Source organism: Quercus robur, chromosome 6 (assembly GCF_932294415.1).
Source record: "Quercus robur chromosome 6, dhQueRobu3.1, whole genome shotgun sequence".
Lineage (NCBI taxonomy): Eukaryota > Viridiplantae > Streptophyta > Magnoliopsida > Fagales > Fagaceae > Quercus > Quercus robur.
The window spans coordinates 13563158-13584863 of record NC_065539.1 but is presented as its reverse complement, the minus strand read 5'-3'; the positions used below and the strand labels follow the sequence as shown (position 1 = coordinate 13584863).

The 21706-nt window shown below is 33.3% G+C and overlaps 2 protein-coding genes across 2 annotated transcripts; both read left to right on the top strand.

Moving 5' to 3' along the window:
* Window positions 1-7628: 7628 nt before the first annotated feature.
* On the top strand, window positions 7629-9409 carry LOC126732859 (lysine-rich arabinogalactan protein 18). Its single transcript, XM_050435902.1, has 2 exons — window positions 7629-8330; window positions 9039-9409. The coding sequence occupies exons 1-2, from the start codon at window positions 7698-7700 to the stop codon at window positions 9120-9122; spliced, it is 717 nt and encodes a 238-aa protein (XP_050291859.1). The 5' UTR covers window positions 7629-7697; the 3' UTR covers window positions 9123-9409.
* Window positions 9410-15496: 6087 nt separating this feature from the next.
* On the top strand, window positions 15497-21606 carry LOC126732857 (protein DWD HYPERSENSITIVE TO UV-B 1-like). The gene is made up of 10 exons (XM_050435901.1): window positions 15497-15758; window positions 16456-16522; window positions 16700-16953; window positions 17133-17748; window positions 17839-18480; window positions 19661-20101; window positions 20432-20626; window positions 20744-20800; window positions 21132-21194; window positions 21280-21606. The coding sequence occupies exons 1-10, from the start codon at window positions 15733-15735 to the stop codon at window positions 21361-21363; spliced, it is 2445 nt and encodes an 814-aa protein (XP_050291858.1). The 5' UTR covers window positions 15497-15732; the 3' UTR covers window positions 21364-21606.
* The last annotated feature ends 100 nt before the right edge of the window (window positions 21607-21706 follow it).

Sequence of the window (21706 nt, the reverse complement as noted above, 5' to 3'; positions counted from 1 at the left end):
AATCATATAGTAAATAATATCTTATTGGTACAAAATTTGATATATGTATTAAAAACATAAAAAATATGCAATCCAACGGTTACATTTTTGAAATATGTAATAATGTTAATGATATTGAATAAGGTTGTAACCTTAAGTTACAACTAATTTTGTAACTAAATTTTGTCCTTTATTTCATGGTTTAGATTAAATATTACAAATTCAAAGGTATATGTAATACCATGTCAATTAAAATTTTTAAGCAACTTGACACTTTCTATATACGTCAAATTCAAGAAATAAATTCTTGACTATAAAATAAACTATCTCCATTATCCCATTCCTTATTTTAGGCCACACTTTCTTTACTTTTTTAATTTCTTATTTATGTACTAAGATTAATTAAGCCGGGTACATCATGAATTTTCTCGCAATCAAAAGATTCAAAAGAATAATTGTGTTTGTATATTCATAATGACCCCAATCTCGTTAAGAGAATTACCTCTGCCAAGGAGCTCTTAAGGCCCTTTTATTATGGTCTCTTGCGAATATTGTCTTGTAAAGGAGAGAATATAAGAGTTTATTTTTATCATTTTTTAAAAAAATTTAATTTTCAAAATTTTAGAGTTTAGGATTTTATTTTCTTGATTTTAGGTGTTTTTAAGGACAAACTCATGTCATTGGACTTGTCAATATGTTTCTTTCTAATCCTAGAAAAGAATATTGCGAAGTCATGAAATAGATTCCCAAATATCTCAGTGGTACTTCTAAGGTGTGTTTATGTTTTGGCAATGGTAATTATGTGCTTGATGGGTTCACATAAGCAAATATGACCGGTGATGTTGATTCTAGAAATTCTAATTTAGGGTACATTTTTTTTTTTTTTTTGGAACTAATTCAGGTACTTGATTACTTAGTCAAAGAAAAACGAAACAGTGTCATAGAAATTCAAATTACAAAAATGTGTTACTTTGTCTATCATATACTGGCTGAGTATATTGCTGGTTACCGGTGATTTTGTAAGCTATTTCAGACTGGTGTGTTTTGTTGATGCGATACTCTAATTAATGATTTTCGATTTCCTTTTTTCAAATAAAAACCGTACGTATGTTGTGCAGAAATATCACCCTGGCCTGAACCCTGAAGCAGGGTTAGAAAATATTAAAATCGTACTCTCGTAAATTTCATACAAAAAGATGAGTCGAAATGAATTTTGGCCCATAAATTTATTGTATATTAGTGGGCCTAAACCCACAGAAAGGACAACAGAGTACATGGAAACCCTTCGGCGCACCTCTACTTTGGGGCTTTCTAGCTGTGTGGGCTTAGATCAATACCCAAAGATATAGGGATATTAAGGGTATGTTACTTTGTTTGTATTGCGTCCGCGCTTGCACGTCTGCGTTTCAGGCCTTATTTTTTTTAACCAGCATGTTATGTAATGTTCATTGTCCATAAATAGTGTATTTAGGCCAATGAACAGTTTCAAACAGTAAAAAAAAATTATTATTTTTAATTTTTAATTTTTAACAAAATAAGCCGTATCTAAATGCGAACTAAACATTAAATTTTCGGGCTCAATTGATAGTAAAAATATGTCGTTTTTCAAGGACAGCAAAAACACATCCCCAAAAAAAATATGCAGTTTGTCAAACGAAGTTCAATAATTGTTTGGTTAGTTGAACGGCAGTAATTGACCATTTGAGAGAGAGAGAGAGAGAGAGATTTTTCAACCAAAAAAAGAAAAGAAAAGAGAACAGTATTTATTATTTAAACCTTTCTAGATGGTAATTGTCCCCCGGGCCCACCTCCCAAAACTCCTTATGTATATAATAATAGTCTTATATATAATTTTTATAAGGTCTTATATAATTGTCATGTTAGCTTGCCCCCTTACAAATAAATTTGACCATAGAAATGTCTTTCATTGCAATGAAATTTAGTGGGCATTTGGATTGCAATTAAAATTATAAATTATTTCACTATTCAGCTTATTTTTACTATTATTTATAGCCCTATTGTACTATTTGGTACTATTCATGGGCCTCACTTTACTATTTTAACTAATTTTTACATTTATCTACAGTATTTTCAATAATAAGTTTTCAGTTTCAGCAAAATAAGCGATATCTAAACAAACCCTCAGTGTTCCATATTCCATACTATGACACTTTTTTTAATCCAAAGTAAACAATTTTCTCATGACACTTTACTCAAAATAGATAGTCTGATACTTTAACTCCAAAACATATATATCTATATTATATATAAGAGAATTTTCCTCTTTCAACTGGATTTTTATGTAGTTCAAAAATATTTTCATTAATGTAGGATAATTTCATTTAGAAATAGAGTCATAAATGTCAAATAACAAATTTAATTTTGAATTCAAAAAGAAAATTTCTAAAATTTAGGATTTTTTCTCTCGACGTTCAAAAAAGAAATTACAGCTACTATTTATCTCTAAAGTTTATCCTTTTTATTTGCTTGAAAAAAAAATATTTTTAAATTATAATAGATGCAATTATTAACTTTTACAAAAAAAAAAAAAAAAAAAAAAGAGCCTCACACGCGTGTTCAAAGGCTAGTATATATAAAAGAGGATTCATTTCTTTCAATTGAACTTTTATGTGGTTCAAAAATACTCTCATTAATGAAAGGTAATTTCATTTAGATATAGGGTTATAAATATCAAATAACAAATTTTATTTTGAATTTAAAAAGAAAACTCCTAAAATTTAGGATTTTTTTCATTTCACGTTAAAAAAAAAATTACAATTACTGCTGTAAGGACATGATTTGCTCCCAAAGCCCATAAGAAAGGTCAATGGCCCAAAAAGCCCAAAACATTAAATTTGTAGAGAGTAGGCTTGAAATTGAAATTTTAATGAGTTAGGTGTCTATTGATCACAGTAGGATAGTTGTTATTAGAAAGCATAAAACAAACAGTTTTGGGCAAAAAAAATCCTTCTCGACAAAGTCCGAGGAAGGTTGTTCTTATATATCTCTTTTAAACTTAACCAAAATTACAGTTCTTGAGTGTACAATATTTTACTCCAGATTATCTGATGATCCCTTTGTAATGGGATTTTTCTTCTTTATATTCCCCTTCCTTACTTTATCTCAGCCCTTCACGTGTAGATCAGATTGTTGGCTTTGATACTTATCCCATTAACACCTTCCTGAAGTCTTTGAGAGTAGCTGTAAGACTGAATGTTAATGTTCAGCTATCACATCCGCATTAATGCGGCTAGGGGGTTAGCTGCAAAACATTCAATGCAGTAGTAGCAGCTTTCTTCTCAAATATTTCCCAACTCTCTTTTGTCTTATCCTTATATGATGTTTATCCTTACTAGCATGATTACCTGTAGCGTTATTCTTGATGAAGGATTGGACCTTTGACCTCTACTCCGTTTGTCTAAGGAGGTATTCCTCTCAGACAACATTTCCAGTTCCTCGTGACCAAACCTCTTCCACGAACCATTACTCTGTATGCCTCCATTAGTATTTACCTGTCCTTGGACTATTTAATGTTCTTGGGCGCTCCCATGGCTCAATACCCATATCTGGGCCCTCCATCCCTACAACTGTAGTGCTTATCCTTAAAGTTTATTCTTTTTATTTATTTGAAAAAAATTAAAAATATATATATTTCTAAATTATAGTAGATGCAAATTATTAACCTTTATCCAAAAAAAATAGAAGAGTCTCTGAGTATTACAGTTACTACTTATCTCTAATGTTTATTGTAGGGACCTAGGGTCTATAACCAAGGCTGGCCCAAGTAACTAAGACTGGCCCAGCACCGCTTGAGTAGGCCTAACACTATGATAAAAGTACAAGGAATAGGATCGGCACTTGGGGGAAAACTTACCATATTTGGGCTAGGTTAGGCCCAATACCGACTAATGGGCCAAGGATAGCCGACGAGAGAACAATCAGGACTAAGGTCGGTCCCCGAGCACAGTTAGTGCCTTGGGGAAATCTGTTGCTGACCACTATTCGACATTAGGTACAAGTTTCAAGGAAATTCTCAGAAGGAATCAGTTTCCTCGAGATTCTGGGCAGAGGTGGAATTGTGTGGGAATTGATGTAAAAGTAATGATTTGGATCCCCACTAAGAGGAGGCTATAAAAAGGAGATAGGATGAATGGGAAGAAGGTTGGCAAACACAGAGAAGGGTGAACGTTAAGTAGAGAAGAAATGACACTGATAGGAGAAATCAAAGAGGATTAGAGTTGGACTTGTGACAAAGAAGGGGAGAGGGTTTGGCTGTCAAGGCAGCGTTTAAGGCAACATCTAGTAGGAATGCAAGAAAACCCACCAAAAAATAAATTAGGAGACCAAGTTCTCCCTCCCCAAGTGAAGTACCATAGGGTCTGGACACCACATTTATCATTTTTATTTGTTTGAAAATTTTTTTTTCCTTCATGTTCATCTTTTTATTCCCTAAAATTTAGCATTTTTTATTCCTTTTTCATCTTAATAAAAGTAAAACACCCAAGTTTAAAAAATAAAAAACTAAAAGAACTCCTAAAATTTAGTCTTCTTTCCCCTTACATTCATCTTATTTTTCCTTATCTCTAAAGTTTATTATTTTTATTTATTTGAAAAATAAAAAAATATATATTTCCACATTATAATAGATGAAAATTATTAACCTTTACTCCAAAAAATAGAAGAACATTTGAAAGGCAAGTGGTGTATGTGTGTATATCATTACTTCTGCCTTATTTTTTCAATATGCTTTGGGAAGTAAAATATTACTCTCGAGAAACAACACCACTATAAGGATTAAATTCATTCCAAATACTCTTCTCCAATCGAGGTTTAATAGCATTCACATTAGTCTCTTTATATGTTTAGCTAAACTAACCTTAAAAACTTCATTTTATTTTTTTGCTATTTTAATAAATATAAACCTACATTTGCCTCAATATTTATTTTTCTATTCTATTTAAGTATTATTATTTTTTCTCTCCTATATTTATCTATTCTCCCACCTCATCACAGCAACACAACTGCAAACCAAGCACCCATGTCGTTCAACAAAACAACAACATACTCACCTCTATCATCCCCATTCTCATGGCTTTGTCCCCCTTTACCTTTGATGAGTCCATAAAAATTATTAAGGTTGTCCATCTTAATGGACGATCATTGCGTCATTAGTAGGCAATCAAAGATAGATGAGTAACCGCCCAACACGTTCAATAACAACCATTAAAGGCCTTAAACTCTCCCATCAAGACAAAGAACATTACAATTAGGATAATAATCACCCTTATTTATGTCCAACAGCTACCTAAGTCACCTATAAAAGGGACAATCTATCCATTTGCTAAGGTATGTCAAAAAACTATTACAAAATGCTATCTACATACAAAATATATGGGCTAATAATAACTTGAGCATGGGAGGCTCACCCACCGGGCACAACCTGGTGGTCTCTTCGATCAATCCATCCTTTATTTTGCAAGTCTTACAAGATCGTCGAGGGCTCCAGATTGGACGAGTGACCCAACTGACAATTTTGACATCATCAACCTTCGTCCCAACTAGAAAGATATCACGGTGATTCAAGGCAAAGCCAATCATGGACCTCATCCGAGCGTGAAGTAATTAGAATATTCCATTTAATATTCAATTAATCTCTCTATCTTTATATATATATATATATATATATGTTTTTCTTGTTCACATTGATATTTTCTAGTCGATATGTATTATTAAAAGATTATAAATAAAAGAAATATTATCTTCAATATAAAATTATAATATGACAAAAATAAAAATAAAAACTTTAAAGTGTAAAACAATACAATCTCATTTATTAAAAATATTGTTGCAATTTTAGTTTTTTTTTTTTTTTTTTAAGGATAAACGACAGAATTATTGTAATTTTAGTTAATAATAACATCACTTGATACTCTAAACTTGTCAACGCAAAAAACATCGAGGACCCATTATTAACCATTTTTAAAGACACATTTGGCCAATCACACAAGTTCTTATTTCCACTTCTGACTTCACAAACTTTTTGAACCAAAAAAGAAAAAAGAAAAAATTAATTGCAATCTAAATATTCTCTCTTCCTACAGTCACAGCCGTGCACGGAGGACGGGGTAACGGAAATGATTTGTGTTACAAGGCACGCTTTCCTATGCCTCTTTGCATCATGGGCCCCCATTTTTTTGGCGGTGGGCTGGATGTCAAGTAACGTTACCAAACAACCTCCACCCTGCTGTAAACTTTTGAGGTTTTGCGCCACAATTATTACCTATCATCTCACGTGGCCACCCCCTATTGGTCTGTCGCATTTGCTAAGCCTTCCTAACGCTGGCTGTATCCTCACTATCCAGCTGTACCAAGTACCACCAACTGCTTCTACAGGAACTAAAAACAATCACATGAAATATTTTAAGATGATATATATTGTGATTGTTTTTTTTTTTTTTTTTTGGATAACATTGTGATTGCCTTTTTTGATTCCTATTGTACTGTGATTGCTAGTGATAAATTCATTAAAAAAGTACTAATATTTTTCCATTTACAACTTACATTATTTTAACAACATATGAAGGACCTATCAAAAAAAGAAAGAAAGAAAAAACAACATATGAATGAAAGAGAGCATGCTACTGATACAAAAAAATTTCACGTCACTTATTATTAATATTATATTTTTATTCACCACTAACAATATGTAATATCAATCAATATGAAATTTTTGATGCTTAAAGCATTCACATTAGTGTATGCAAAAAATTCTATCAATTTTTATAAGAATCTATTTTTTATATTTTACGTACTCAATTTTCAAAACACTTCATATTAGATTATTTATTTTACACTATATTTCATTAATATATATTTTTTATTTTTAAAATTATTTCTTTTTATTCACACACAACAATCACCATTCACTTTTTTTTCTCCATTATCAAGATATGTAAAGAAATAATAAAAAATTAATTAAAAAATAAATATTACCAGTATAAATTTACACTGTAGTAATTTTGTAAATTTATTTTTTTTAGATAAACAATAAAAAATTTACATATTTTTAACTTAGTTGTAAAATTAAAACTATTTCTATTTTGCATTGATTTGATTTGATGTAAATGATCTTTTTTTTTTTTTTTTTGCTCAATGTAAATGATCTTAATTATTTTTTTGAGAAAAGTAAAAGTAAATGATCTTAATTGACTTTACGTAGAAGGGAGGTTATAGGGGGAAAAAGTAATTTACTTGGGCCAAAAACCACCTAGCCGTCAAAGCCAGCAAAAGCAAGAATAACATTACATCACATAATAACGGTGCTAACGCGTAATAAAGGCATAAGAACTAAGAAGTCAAGAAGCAAGGTGTCAATCTTATAATGCATTGTCCTCAATATCACATGCCACTGATGAAGCTAATGGGCCCCAGACAGACTGTTTCAATCACCACATTACAGTGCCTCTTTGTTTGGTTGTAGCACGTGGGCCCCAAAGGTCTGAACTTTCATTTAGCCTTTGATGCGATGATCCAACGGCTATAAAGGGCCCACCGATTGGTTGGCCCATTAGTCATTTCGCGGTCCAGATTCAACAACTCCCACCCCCGTGGGCCTCACACGGTCCTATATAAACACTATGCAGTTATTGCTGTCTTCGTCTGTGTCTTTCGCTCACTCACTTTCTCTCACTCTCTCGCTCTCTCTCAAACAAATAACAATGGATCGGAAATGTGTACTCGCATTCGCATTCATCTGCGTCATTGTAAGCAACGTCGGAGCTCAAGCTCCGGCAGCCGCGCCGACGGCGACTCCGACTACTCCGGTCACTGCTACTCCACCGGCTTCGTCACCAGCTATAGCACCGTCTAAACCACAAGCACCAGCTGAAGCCCCTACAAAACCAAAGTCTCCAGCTCCGGTCACATCTCCGACTTCAGCTCCACCGGCTACCTCTCCTGCCGCGTCTCCTCCGAAGCCAAAGCCAAAGCCGGAGGCTCCAGCACCAGCGCCAGTGACTAAACCCAAAGCTCCTGCGGCGTCGCCACCGGCAGTGGCTCCAGCGAGCTCACCACCGGTTCCAGTTCCGGTGAGCTCTCCTCCTCTTCCTGCGCCGGAGAAATCTCCTCCAACTCCTGCTCCGGCAACTGTTCCCGCCAGTTCTCCACCAGTTCCGGCCGAGGTTCCAGCTCCAGCTCCAAGCAAGAAGAAGACGAAGACAAAGACAAAGAAGAAGCATAATGCGCCAGCTCCAGCTCCAGCTTTGGAAAGTCCTCCAGCGCCGCCAGCCGGATCACCTGGACCAGCAAGTGCCGACTCTGTCTCACCTGGACCGTCAACTGCGGCTGATGAGGTCAGTATGATTTTTTTCGATTTTTAACTTTTAATTTGCTATACGGTTTAGCTCTAACTTGTGCAATGTGCGATCAGATCTAGAAATTTGAAAGTTCTTTACTTAACATAGTTTCCTTGGTTACTTGTTTTAACTGCTAAACCATTGTTGTACGTACTTGTCGGTGTTAACTTTATGGTACTCTACAGTGAACTGTGTAGTGTACAAACTACAAAGTGTAGTAGAATTATTATGTTTCGTAAATTGTAATGTAGTGAGTGTCGGCAACGATTGTTTGGAGATGTAGATCTGAGTTCTGTTTAACCAATATTACCGTTTAGTTTGGTTAAACTTATCTGGTAAACCAAGCTAGCGGTACTGAAGCGTTATTAAAGAGTGAAAGAAAGTTGTTGAGTTGCAGAACACAAAGAAACATGAAATGAAGTCCATGTCAGAATGTCACACTCACACAGACACAATTCACGGTACCTATTATTAGTAACACATGAAATATCATAATTTTTGTGATAATTACGTGGCAGAATGGCAAAGTTGTATTAAGTAATACATTTCTTTCGGGACCACACCTTTTAGTGCATAGTCGTTACTTAATATTGTTGTTGTTTGATAGTACTATTGTAAAAAATTAATTAAAAATGTAAATAGTTAGATCTATAATAATTAATTCATGGGTTCTAACGTTTTGAATCTTTGGAACAAAAAATGCAGAGCGGGGCAGTGACTATCAGGTCCGTGCAGAAACTTATGGCTGGCATGGCATTTGGATGGGCTATATTGGGTATGGTCATTTAAGAAGCGTACAGTGAGAGGAAAAGAGAGAGAGAGAGAGACAGAAAATACTATTACGTGCCTCATTATTTCAATCTTTTATCTCATTCGTATGGCGGTCCCACGTTGATGTTGATTAAATTATTTTTATTTACTGGCCGGTGATGATTTGGTTCGCTCTGTGATTTATTACTGTATCACCTGCCTTCTTTTATTCTTTTGGGAGAGCTTATGATCACACTTTGTAGTTTTCTATTGACTACTTTATTACTGTTTTAATTTGTACTACTATTGGAGAGCATCTACTTCCATATTCTTTGCTCCTTCTTTGGGTTTTTATAATATTACCTTCTAGTACTAAATTATCACAGTTTGATTTGATCAATTACAAAAGTAAAGTGAGGAAAAAAATAAAGAAAAAGAAAATTGATTTGTATGTGTAAAGATTTCAAGAATTTTTCTTTAGTGAAAGATGCATTATTAAATATCAGAACCAACTAAAGAACCTATTTTATATGATCCAAACAAGGACTCTAATTGTTCATAGTCTTTCTCGTGAATTTGACCAATGGATTTCCAAATAATCAACCTTATTATTGTCGCACCCACTTATTGGCTGTTTTGCACTACCCCCTCACATGATGGGTGAATAGCTCTATTGTCACATAGGCTAGAATGCTTTTTTTATTTTTAATGTCATCATTTTCAACGCGATTATTGATCACGGGGACGTGTAAATTGTCTTGTATTATAGTTAAAGAATAAAAAACCATGGTCACTTCAGATTCATCACCTTTATAAAGTTGAGGCGATTTAAAGGAAGTAGGAATCCTAGCGTTTGCTATCAGCACCTTCAACTTTCATATGTTAGGCGAAAAAGGGACTAGTAGCATATATAAATTGAGAGCCATGAAGGACAAGATTTGCATTTTCCCGGTTGTAAGACATGCTTGCGTTTCAAGTAATGGAGATGTCTTCCTCCACTCTTTATTCATTGAGTAGGATCTGTTTTTGATAAAACATTGATTAGGATTCTTGATAGGTCTTTACGGGATTTTACTTTTCCATTTTTTTTTTTTTAAAGATAATAGGAGAATGAAAAGGTGGGGTTCAATCACAAACATATGTGACATTATAAAAAATATCATTAATTCTCACTATACTATGAATTGAAACCCACACAACTTTTAAGTTACAAGTGGGCTATTTTGTCTATTAACTAGTAAGGGTGCTTGGACTTGCTTTTAAAGGGAAAAAAGTTTAGTTTTAAAAACAAGCAAAAATAAAAACTCTACAAAAAGTATTTCTCTAGTTTTTTTTGTGAAGCATAGAAGACATTTTTTGTTTTCTTGGAAAAGAGTTGTTCTTATTGAAACTAAGGCTCCATTTGGGTAGTGAGCGTTTGCGTCTTGCTTTTAAAGGGAAAAAAGTTTAGTTTTAAAAACAAGCAAAAATAAAAACTCTACAAAAAGTATTTCTCTAGTTTTTTTTGTGAAGCATAAAAGACATTTTTTGTTTTCTTGGAAAAGAGTTGTTTTTATTGAAACTAAGGCTCCATTTGGGTAGTGAGCGTTTGCGTCTGTTTAGAGTAGTTACGTTATTTTTTATTTTTTTTAAGTCCAGCGCCTGTTGCACTATTCATGGGACATGAACAGTGCAATCAGGCCAATGAACAATAAATTCATTAATGAAAAATAGCCAAAATATATATATATATATATATATATTTTATTTTTTTTTAGTTTTCAGCAAAATAAGCAGATCCAAATGCATACTAATTTTTTTTTTTCATTAATCACACCTAAAATGTATAAAGAAAGCCTACATATATTAGTATAGTGTAAACTAATAGTACAACAATTACAATGCAAAGTGCAGTGGACTCAACTGGAGGCTTGGATCTAAGGGGATAATAATTGCATGGCCCCTCTCAAACTCAAAGTGGGTTAGAGGAAAAAAGCTTGAGTTTGGAGGTAAGATCACTAAAGTGCCTAGGTGGATAGGGCTTAGTAAAAATGTCAATAAGCTAATCACGATATGACATAAAAGGAAGTTGTAAAGTACCATGAAGAAGATTATGGAATACAGAATGGCAATCAATCCCGATATGTTTAGTTTGCTCGAAAAAAATGTCATGGTGTGCAATCTGAATTATGCTATGATAGTCGGTATTATTGTAGGCACAAAGTTGAAGAGATGATTGCGAATATAAGTAGAGACCATATTACAAGGTGCCTTTGATATAACGAAGCATGCGAAGAACCATTGCAAAGTGGGTGGAACACAAAGTGGCTCACCATCTTGGGGAGTGATGCAAGCATTAAATTCTATTGGGGTGAACAATTTTGCTTATCAACTGAGTCTAACACAAAACAAAAGGTTTAAGGCATATTTGGTATGTGTCAAATAGTAATCAACGTAAATCCAACAAAATAATTGAGCATACTAAGATCTTTCATCTCGGATTGCTAATTGAGAAGTTACCATGAGCTCTTGGATGCCATCAAAATAATCTCCAAATGATTATCATGTCATCAACATACAAAAACAAAAAGAAAAATCAAAACCAAAACCAAAAGAATAGTGCCACAGTTTGTGTGGCGAATGGAAATTGCAAAATTGTAGGAACTAGCAGTATACCTAATGTAAGAAACTATACGATTGAACTTGGCAAATCAAGTCTGAGATGCTTGCTTATTAAGCCCTATAAAACATGACAAAGACACTGAACTTTATGTGGTGGATGTGAGAATCTTGAGGAAGGTTTGATGCAGAATCCTTCGCTTAGAAGATCACCATTGAGGAAGACATTTTTTACATCAATTTGAAGGAGTTTCTAATAATGAGAGGTAGCAATTGCGAGTCTGTGATAAGAGTGCACACAAATGGAAGACGTGCAATAAGAACAAAGTTTGATTCATAATCATTCCCATATTTATGTGGGAATCCTCTAACATAAGACTGTAACACTTAATATAACCGTCCAAGTCTTGAACTTGTATATTACCAATAATAGACTCCATTGGAGATAGATAAACTAGGTCTTATGTATGTATCTTTACAAGTGCATCCAATTCCTGTTTTATTGCTTATTACCATGCCATCTCCATGATTATCACTACTTTCATGTTTTGGCTTCCTTTCTAGTAGACCGATGAAGATCAAGAGATGGTGCATTGTTAGTGTCTTCAAAATGAACAAATTATTAACAATCAACTTGAGTAGGACTGATTGTGTTCACTAAAGTGTAAGACTTGACTTAATTAAGTGAGACGGTGTGTTAACTAGAGTTGTTTTGGGGGGGGGGGGGGGGGGGGACCTTATGGTCGGTTTGGATTGAAGGAGAGGGAGGGAAAATAGAGTATAATTGACCCAAAATTAGTCTATTTTTAGCTAATTCTACTCTACTCTATCCCATCCCCCTTCAATCCAAACGGGCCCTTAGATTCAACTTAGGAAAGAGATCAAAAATAGGTTGAAACGAATGAATATGAGAGATAGAATATGATATTTTGAAAGTCGGTAGAGTGTTAAACATTTTAGGTTCCCAAAATGCAACACGACAAGATATCCTTAGCCTTTTGGAAATAAGGTCATAACTCATAACACCACACCAATCACCTTTATGATAAACACCATACCTAAAAAAGCAAGAGTCCAGAGCATGGATATGACACATACCAGCAAAATAAATAAAGTTTTTTTTTTTTTTTTTTTTTGAGAATCCAAAATAAATAAAAATTTGTATTGCTTTTTGCTATAACTGATATATTTATAATTTTCATTATGTCATTTTTATTTTGTAATTTCACCCTCTCTAAAAAGAGAATATATAATTATTTGGTGAAAAAAAAAAATGTATCTAAAATCCTATACATTTATTGTAACTTTATGTACTTGACATGATTAAATACGAAATTTTTAAAAAAAATTTACGAAATTAGGTTTTGTACTACTTGAAAGATCAATAGTATGTGAAACTTTGAAAATATTTATTTATTCATGCAATTTTTTCTATACTTGAAGGATTAATTATATTTTAATGTTATTTTTTGTTTACACTATATTATTTTATATTTTTCTTATATAAGTTTTGAAATTAGCTTTGAAAACTATTTAAATTTTTGTAGATTTCTTTTAAAAAATCAAGGTTGCTAGTTTTAGGTAATCATTAAATTAATTATAACATCATCATATTTGTCCTCAAAAAACCATGAACAATTTCTAGTTATTTATTTATTATTATTATTATTTTAAACTATACGATTTTTATAATATTAGTCAAGTCTCTCGCTTACCGCTCTAACAATTCTAATGCCATGTTGAGCATCTATTGAAAGAGTCCAAACCATACAATCTTTGTCATGACGGAAGACGTTAATCATTCCCACAAATCTATAAATATATATATATTAATAGGTGAAGTTGAGAGAAAATCTAATTATGTTTAAATTGTATTTCAATTATTGTCTAATTTTGCGTCACGTGTCCTATTTAAGTTTTTTTTTTTAATTTTTGTTCTAGGTGAGTTAATGAGGTGTAAAAAATGAATGGTCTAATATAAATAAATCATCAAAAACTCAATAAACAAAAAAAGAAAAAAAGAAAGAGTAAACTCATGTGTATATCCAAAAGAAATTAAAATAAAAAATAAAAGAGAGAGAGAGAGAATATAATTTGAATCCATATATGTGTGAAATTGTAATTTTTTTAATTGTATCATGTATATGCATGGGTTATACACTAGTGACACTAATTGATAAATCAATTAATTACACAATTAACACGGATAATTGACTTGTGCAGAAACAAAATAACCATAAGGGTATCGTTGTGATGCCGACCATTGTTCCTTCAATACTTAAGTTAGTGAAAAATTGTTTAGCAAAAAAAAAAAGGAAGTTAGTAAAAAATTCTTCTTTTGAATAAGAATGGGCAATTTTTTTTGATAATTTGAATGCATAATTCATTCTCATTTCCCCCCTTCCATTTATGTAGAATCTTTATGGCACTTTACAGAAAATCATCTTCTTGAATTTTTATTGTCATGGTTAATGTGAGAAAATGGTTGAAACTACTAGCGAGATTCTAAAATACGTGATTCTTATATAGGTTGATAGTTTTTTGGTAAGATGAGCTAAGGTCATTCTCATGCCTTTTATGCTTTTTGAGCTATATTATCTCCGCTGGGTTTGTAGTTCTTTGAGCATTTAACTAATCTTGAGTGTGTTTATTAAAGGACTCATCTAATCCTCTTGTTGTGTACTCCCTCTATCTTGTCTTATATACATTAGATAATTATTGGAAAAATTTCTTAGGATGACCCCAAAATATTGGCTAAGAGTTTTCAGCCCAAAATCTTATGGATCTAACTAGACTTTAAAGCTAGACCATTACCTTGGGGTTTTGGCTATACTTTTTTTTTTTTTGGTTGAGAAAATGGCTATACCCTTTTTAAATTTGTATATCCATAGCGATCCCGACATGCCACCAATTATTGTTCAATTATTGTGACCTTGAGTAATTTACTAATATAAGTGAAGTGTCGTATTGGTCAATGAGTTAACGTGTGCGATTTTTCTATAAAGAAATATACATTATATCAAAAAAAAAAAACTTGTTTATATTTTTCTGAACTTAACAACTTTCAAAGTTTTATTGTCACTTGTCAGATGATGTTAATTACATAATATCATTTAGAAATTTAGAAGTCTTTTATTTTAAAATATATCATTTTTCTTATAATTTTGAAAATAAGTTCAAAGTTTTAAAGATGGCTGAGAATTAGTTTGTATAGCAATGATTCAAGTTCAAATATGTTGTTCTATGTTTGCGGTTCTAAGCTCACCTTAGCCCCCCTCTCCTTCTCCAATTATATATTTATTTATTTATTTTAATTTTTTATTATTATTAAAATTGCTTAACATGAGAGTTTTTTTTGTTGTTGTTGTTGTTGTTGTTACAAATTAGGATAACTTATTTTATATAATTGGTGACTTGGTGTACTACACGTCTCTTTCAAAAAAATATAGATCCTATGTGTAAGATAGCTACCATATTTAATAAGAGCATAACTAAAATATGATAATAAAAAATTATAATATATATATTTTTCATTCATTTTGAAAAAAAAAATTTCTCACCCATATGGCCATATCTATTTCCTTCTTTAATCTTTTCGTTCTTTTCTTCCTTTTAATAAACGTATGTCAAACGCTCTTATCTGTTTCTTAAAAAAAAAAAATGTTAAACTCTCTTATCGCATGGAATCAACGTGCTGGAAGTGTCGTTTTTAGTTGGGCCGGTGGAGCCGCCATAGGTTAGCACTTAGCCATCAGCTCCAGCACTTCGACCTGATCCGACCCAAAAAAAAAAAAAAAAAATCTTAGACAGCTGAAATGGTGAAATGGACACTTGGGTTATCTCTTTTGACATGTGGTTCTGAGAAGCCACTGCTCTTATACCTTCTGTTTTTTTGTATACACACGTTCTCACCTGCCCATAAATTCACTCTACCAGTATTACTTTCCCAAAGTCTTCTTAGTCTTTTACTCTTTTTGTACCTTCACAATGGCTCCACTATCACTCTTATGGTGAAGACCAGCAAGTAGAGGAAGAGCAAAAAGCCATTTCCATGACTATCTCCACCGTAGAAGCTCGGTAATTCTCTCTCTCTCTCTCTCTCTCTCTCTCTTGCTGTGTGCTTTGTTTTGGCAGCAATATATGGAAGTTGGTGTAAAAAGGGGGCTGTGAATTGATAGTTGTTGAGACTTGAGAGCTTGTTTGAGTGAATGTTGTCGGGAACTTGTAATGAATTTTACTTTGTGATAGAGAGTGTTTCACATGGAGTTGCTCAGAAAACCTAGTGTTTTTGGCAAGTTATATTGGCAGTTATTTAGATTGTTACAAACTAATGCATAAGCATTAGTTATTCTGGGATTTGGCAAGTAATTAAGGAAGCATTCTCATTTCTCCCTTCACTTGGATTATTATTATTATTATTATTTTTAATTCTTTGGATAAAATTAAAAAGTATGTAGTAGTTGCTGTCAACTAATTATCAATTTTTCCTACTTCATGGTAGAGTAGATTTATTTTAAGAATTGTAACTTCGTCTAAACATGAACATTGCGAAAAATTCATGGAATGAATATAAAGCCAGTTTCCAGATAATTAAAAATTTTGTTGTGTATTAGTGTATATTCACGGAAATACCATGACAACTTTTTGCCCCTTTTTAGTCGCTAAATAATTGGCTTGATGCTCTTTTTGTTTATTTAAGGTTTTTGACACTCCTATGCTGTTTATTATCTTTAATATTCTATTAACTCTGTTTTTTTTTTTTTTTGGGTGCTAGCTATCTTGATTCTTGCAAGAGGCATGAGGTGCTACCCAACTCGGCAGTGTTATCCTGGTTTTCTAAGGTTTTTTATTTTTATTAAATTAAAGTTCTGCTTACTTTAAATCATAATTGATCAAGCAATTTTTCATGGTTTTCTTAGCTTCTGTTTCTTCTTTTTATACCTTAGTATTTCTTAAGTATGCAAATATCCAACCTTTTCTTCGCTCACGTAAAACACATTTTGTTTCATTAATATCAGGCCAAGATCCAAGGCTCGCACCATGAAAAGTGTAGCATAGTGGTTTCATTAGAGCAGCTAAAGGATGCTGACGTGTCCCCATTAATCGATGCATTTATGTCAATTGATTCCTGTGATATTGATGCAGTTGACATACTTCAGGAATCACATTGTACCTTGAGTAAAGAAAACATTACAGCTTTGATGCATGCAATCAATCTAAAGCTCCGGATCATTGATCTCCTGGATATGTCACTGAGGAAGGATGTTATATGGTTTGTAATAGTTATTATTCCAGGAATTGAGTAGTGCTCTGTACATCTTTGCACCTGCGCCTTTATGAAAGTTTAATGATTAAGACAATACAATTCTTTAACCATTAATAAATACATAAATAAGGCTTACATATTTAAGTGAAGCATTAACTTAATTTCTTGATTTGGGTTTTCTCCAGGGATATCTGCCAGAATGGCTTGGCTTGTGAAGTTTTGAATTTGAGGTCTCTCCATATCCAAAAACTCAACATTGTTGGAAGATTTAAGTGGTTATACACCCTTAATCTGGATTTTTGTACTTCACTCACTGATATCCAGAGGGACTGTTTTGCTTGCATGCCAAATCTGATGCATCTCTCAATGTGTGAGACAAGAGTTGCTAATCTCTGGACAACTACTGCTGCACTATCAAAACTTCCTTCTTTGGTAGAATTACGCTTCCAGAATTGCTTGTGTTGCAAGGACACTGGTCCATGTCCTGCATCATCTGGTGAGAAAACTAATTTTCATGTTTGTGAGAGAAATGATTTGACTCAATTGAATATGACTTATTACAGAGAGGTGCCGTCTACTGATGGTAGAGATGCTACATGTCCTGCTTTGAGCACAAAAGCAGTTGGGAACTCACTTTCTCTTGATGATTCAAAAACAGCTTGTAAGATCCAGAGCAGAATTAATAGTTTTTCAGAGAATGGTGAAGTCAAACTTTCAAGTTACTTGAAAGGAATGTGTTTGTTAGAACTATCATCTACTGCCCTTCCTGATTTGAACGGTCAGGCCAAATCACAAACTAAGGTAAGAACAAATATGATTTTTGGATCAGTATATAAAGTGAAAAAAACAATTTATGAGTCTATTTAACAGGTTTCTCTTGGAAAATTGTAGATTCAAGACAAAGATGGGTTTACTATGAGCATTCCTAAGCAGCACTTGACAAATGGCACATTGAACAAATATAATTCTCATCATCCTTCACCCATATGCTTTGAAAAAAATTATAGGGAATACATGATTGTTTCATTGCCTCATTTAGAAGTTTTAGATAATATCCCTATCAAAAAGATGGACAGGGAAATGGCCAAGACTGTCTCTTCAAAATACTATGAATATTTACCTTATAAACGACAGCAGAAAGAAAGTGTTGTTAGTGTTTTGCATAAGCGTGAAATGGGAACAAGTGGTGTTTACTCCAAAAAACCTTTCAAGCCAAAACAGCTATATCCTTATAGAAATGGTCAACATTTTTTCTCGAGGTCCCTCAGTGCTGCCAAACTTGGGTCTTCTGCTTGGCCTCTCTTACATCCGTTGTCTAACTTTAGTCACACATTTAAAGAAGAAAGTAAGAAGCTTCGTCCAAGGCAGTTTGAGTATCATCCATCTAACTCTTGTCTTATGGCTTTTGGAACTCTGGATGGTGAAGTAGTTGTTATTAACCATGAAAGTGGAAAAATTGTTAACTATATCCCATCCATAGGAGCAATGAACAGTGTTTTGGGGCTGTGTTGGCTCAAAAGGCATCCATCCAAGGTATGTGATTTCATTAGAGCGCCATTTGTTTTCAAGTCTACCATGACTCAGTGATATTGGTAACAACAGCATCATGCTTTTATACGTATAACTGGTAAGTTGCCCGTGCATTGCACGAATAATTTTGTGATATTTTATATATGACAGTTTTGGATAATGTTTTACATATATTATAAAGAAAAAATAAACTAAATTAGAGTAAAGAAACATATACATTTTGAGATATTAAAAATTAGTTTAGTAGCTTTACTACATATTTCTAGCCTTCTCAAGGTAAGATTAATTTTTTTTTAAATCATAAAACCAAAGATAAATGCAAAAGAGTAACGGGACTATGAAAATCAACTAATTTGTGTTGTGTTCCATATTTCATACTATGAAATGAAAGTATGCCCAACTCTCTCACCGTCTCTCTATCTCTCAACAGGGCCTTATATGGTTAGTTATTACTATTAGTCCTTAATTATTATTATTTTGCTTTTTTGAATATACTAAAATGGTGGGTATGCTAAAAGACATGAAGAATAGAGAAATGTGTGGTGTAAACTTAAGCAATTAATAGATATTAATGAGATAACAGTAAAATAAGTTACTGTGAACTTTTGGGTGATAGTAAAAAAAATTAATGAAAGAGGTAAAAAAGAGGCAAAAAAGAGGCTAAATGCAAAATTAAAACGTCACTTGGGAGGACCTCATGCTTTTCTGCATGAGTTCTATGCTTTTATATATATATATATATATTGATATTGATTATTTATTCTCATGGAATATACTATAATCTAATATTAGTATATGAGAATGCATAGTACTTTCTCTCAAGATTGACATAGAATGTGTCACAAAGATCTTTCTAAATTATGAGCTAAATTGAGATACCAAAAAATTTAATGGTGCCATGTTGTGTTAGGTTTATTATATATTGAACCTTGAAATAATTTTTCATACACATTAGGTTAATGTGTCGAAATAGCAAGTACCATTTTTACTCCTGGAAGATAGTCTATTGGGACTGATTATATTCGAATCCATAGCCTTCCAGTGTGCTTGGTTGGCTTGCTCATACATGTATATAATTTAAATATTTATAGCCATTAATAGTACACGGGTGTGGATACTTGTCAGTTATTTAAAACATCTGCCTTTTTCGCTGATATCTTATTCATTTGTGATGAACGATCAGATTGTTGCAGGCTCTGATGATGGTTCCTTGAAGTTGTTTGACATCAATCATATGCCACCAAAAGTTGCAGATATCTATTGCTGTTCTGCTTCAGTGACTTATGATAATTTTGAGCAACTGACTTCTCTTCACATCAATTCGACAGATGATCAGTTTATTGCTAGTGGGTACTCAAAAAATGTTGCTCTATATGACATCAGCAGTGGAAAACGTTTGCAATTGTTCACTAATATGCATCGAGAACCAATTAATGTTGTTAAGTTTGCAAACCATTCCCCCTTTTTGTTTGCTACTTCATCATTTGACCATGATGTCAAGATGTGGGATTTGAGACAGAACCCAGTGCGGCCTTGCTATACAGCTTCAAGTTCAAGAGGAAATGTGATGGTTTGCTTTTCTCCTGACGACCTCTATTTGCTTGTTTCAGCTGTTGACAATGAGGTACACCTTCCTATTAAATAACAAAATTTAGTCAAGTAATTTTTTTGACTCGTGTGCGTATGATCTCCACTGTCCTTATTAGAAGGGTTTCCTTTGATGAGTTACATGAGTATAGTCATCCATCTCCAGTTTCAATATGATATTAGTTCAGAGTTTGACCTGGCTAAAACTTAGAGGTGAGGATGTTCTCATCCTATTGCCGTATACCCATCTCATTGTTTAAAGTCTTCTGCTTCAGCAGTTAGGCTATTGGCTTGCCTTCTAGCAATAACCAATTTTTGCTGTTTCTTTGTGAGTTGAAAATGGAGGCTAACTGTTAAGGACTTCCAGGTTAAACAACTTCTGGCTGTAGATGGGAGGCTAAACATAAATTTTGAGATAGCTTCGTCAGGAAGTGCTCATAATTATACACGCTCCTATTACATGAATGGAAGGGACTATATTATCAGTGGGAGTTGTGATGAACATGTTGTTCACATCTGCTGCGCTCAAACTGGAAGGCGACTTAGGGATGTCCATTTGGAGGTACAATGAAATTTGTAATTTTCACCTATTGAGCATCTAATCATGTCCACAACTACTTCATAACTGTATTTATAACCAAGGTTTCAAATAAGTCTGGTGCTTCTTGTTCCTTTGCAGTATAAGGAGTCAGGAAATCCTATGTTTGTGCATTCCTTAAGGGGCGATCCTTTTAGGGTATGTCTTTTTGTGGATATGGTGCTTAATTGTTTTGCATGACATTTTCCATCAACAGTTGTTTTTATTAGCATATTCATGGTACCAAATTCAGTTCTCAAAAATACATATTACAGTTGTTAAGATGATCCTGGTACTATTACCTCAAAGTTTCCCCTCTTCTTGATTTCAATACTAGTATGGCTTATGAGCTCCCACAAAATGTAGGAATAAGTTCTCAAAAAAGTTTTTGAGTTTCATCAAGTTGATGTACAACATTTATTCTGCAATGCAGCAATATGTCAATTGATAAATAAATCCTCAATATGTTTACTTGTGTTCTCAAAAACAGGAATTTCACATGAGTATCTTAGCAGCATCCACACGGCCAAGCTCAAAGTGGGAGATCGTCAAGGTAACCTCCATGTGCACTGGCTCTTCATGTTGTTGATCGTGTAAAGTTCCAATTGGGTTGGCTAAACCAGTGAGAATTAATGCAGGTCAATCTGCTTGCTTCCAGTCACAGTGCTGAAAAATATTCTTTTGAACAACGTTGCGGTCCTTCCTACATTCTGGGAGGATGATGTAACTTCATCATTTGCTATTTATACCAGGAAGCATGTATATAATATACACCTGTATATACAGCAAGCTGTAGAAATTAATGCGCAATTTCTATACCTAAAATGAGTAATTATCTTTCTGGGATAGGTATCATTATTCATTACATCTTGTATTGCTTAGTTTTGTATGTGATTGATGTATGTCCTTGTAAAGCAAACTGGCATACTTGGTAGCAAAGTTAATGGAATGTAAGATTTGAGAAATTCTACTGCAAAATAAACTATAAATTAGTTGGATGGTTAAGTTCTCTTTATGCTTAACGAGGACCATACTAAAACACAGACTTGTTGAGCATAATTGAGG

What these genes read in the sequence shown, in the direction of transcription:
- LOC126732859 (XM_050435902.1), top strand. Translation starts at nt 7,698, where the DNA reads ATGGATCGGAAATGTGTACTCGCATTCGCATTCATCTGCGTCATTGTA. An exon ending in CGTCAACTGCGGCTGATGAG is followed by an intron (nt 8,331 to 9,038) that starts GTCAGTATGATT and finishes CAAAAAATGCAG; the next exon opens with AGCGGGGCAGTGACTATCAG.
- LOC126732857 (XM_050435901.1), top strand. Translation starts at nt 15,733, where the DNA reads ATGACTATCTCCACCGTAGAAGCTCG. An exon ending in TTAGGGATGTCCATTTGGAG is followed by an intron (nt 20,627 to 20,743) that starts GTACAATGAAAT and finishes GTTCCTTTGCAG; the next exon opens with TATAAGGAGTCAGGAAATCC. An exon ending in TAAGGGGCGATCCTTTTAGG is followed by an intron (nt 20,801 to 21,131) that starts GTATGTCTTTTT and finishes TCTCAAAAACAG; the next exon opens with GAATTTCACATGAGTATCTT.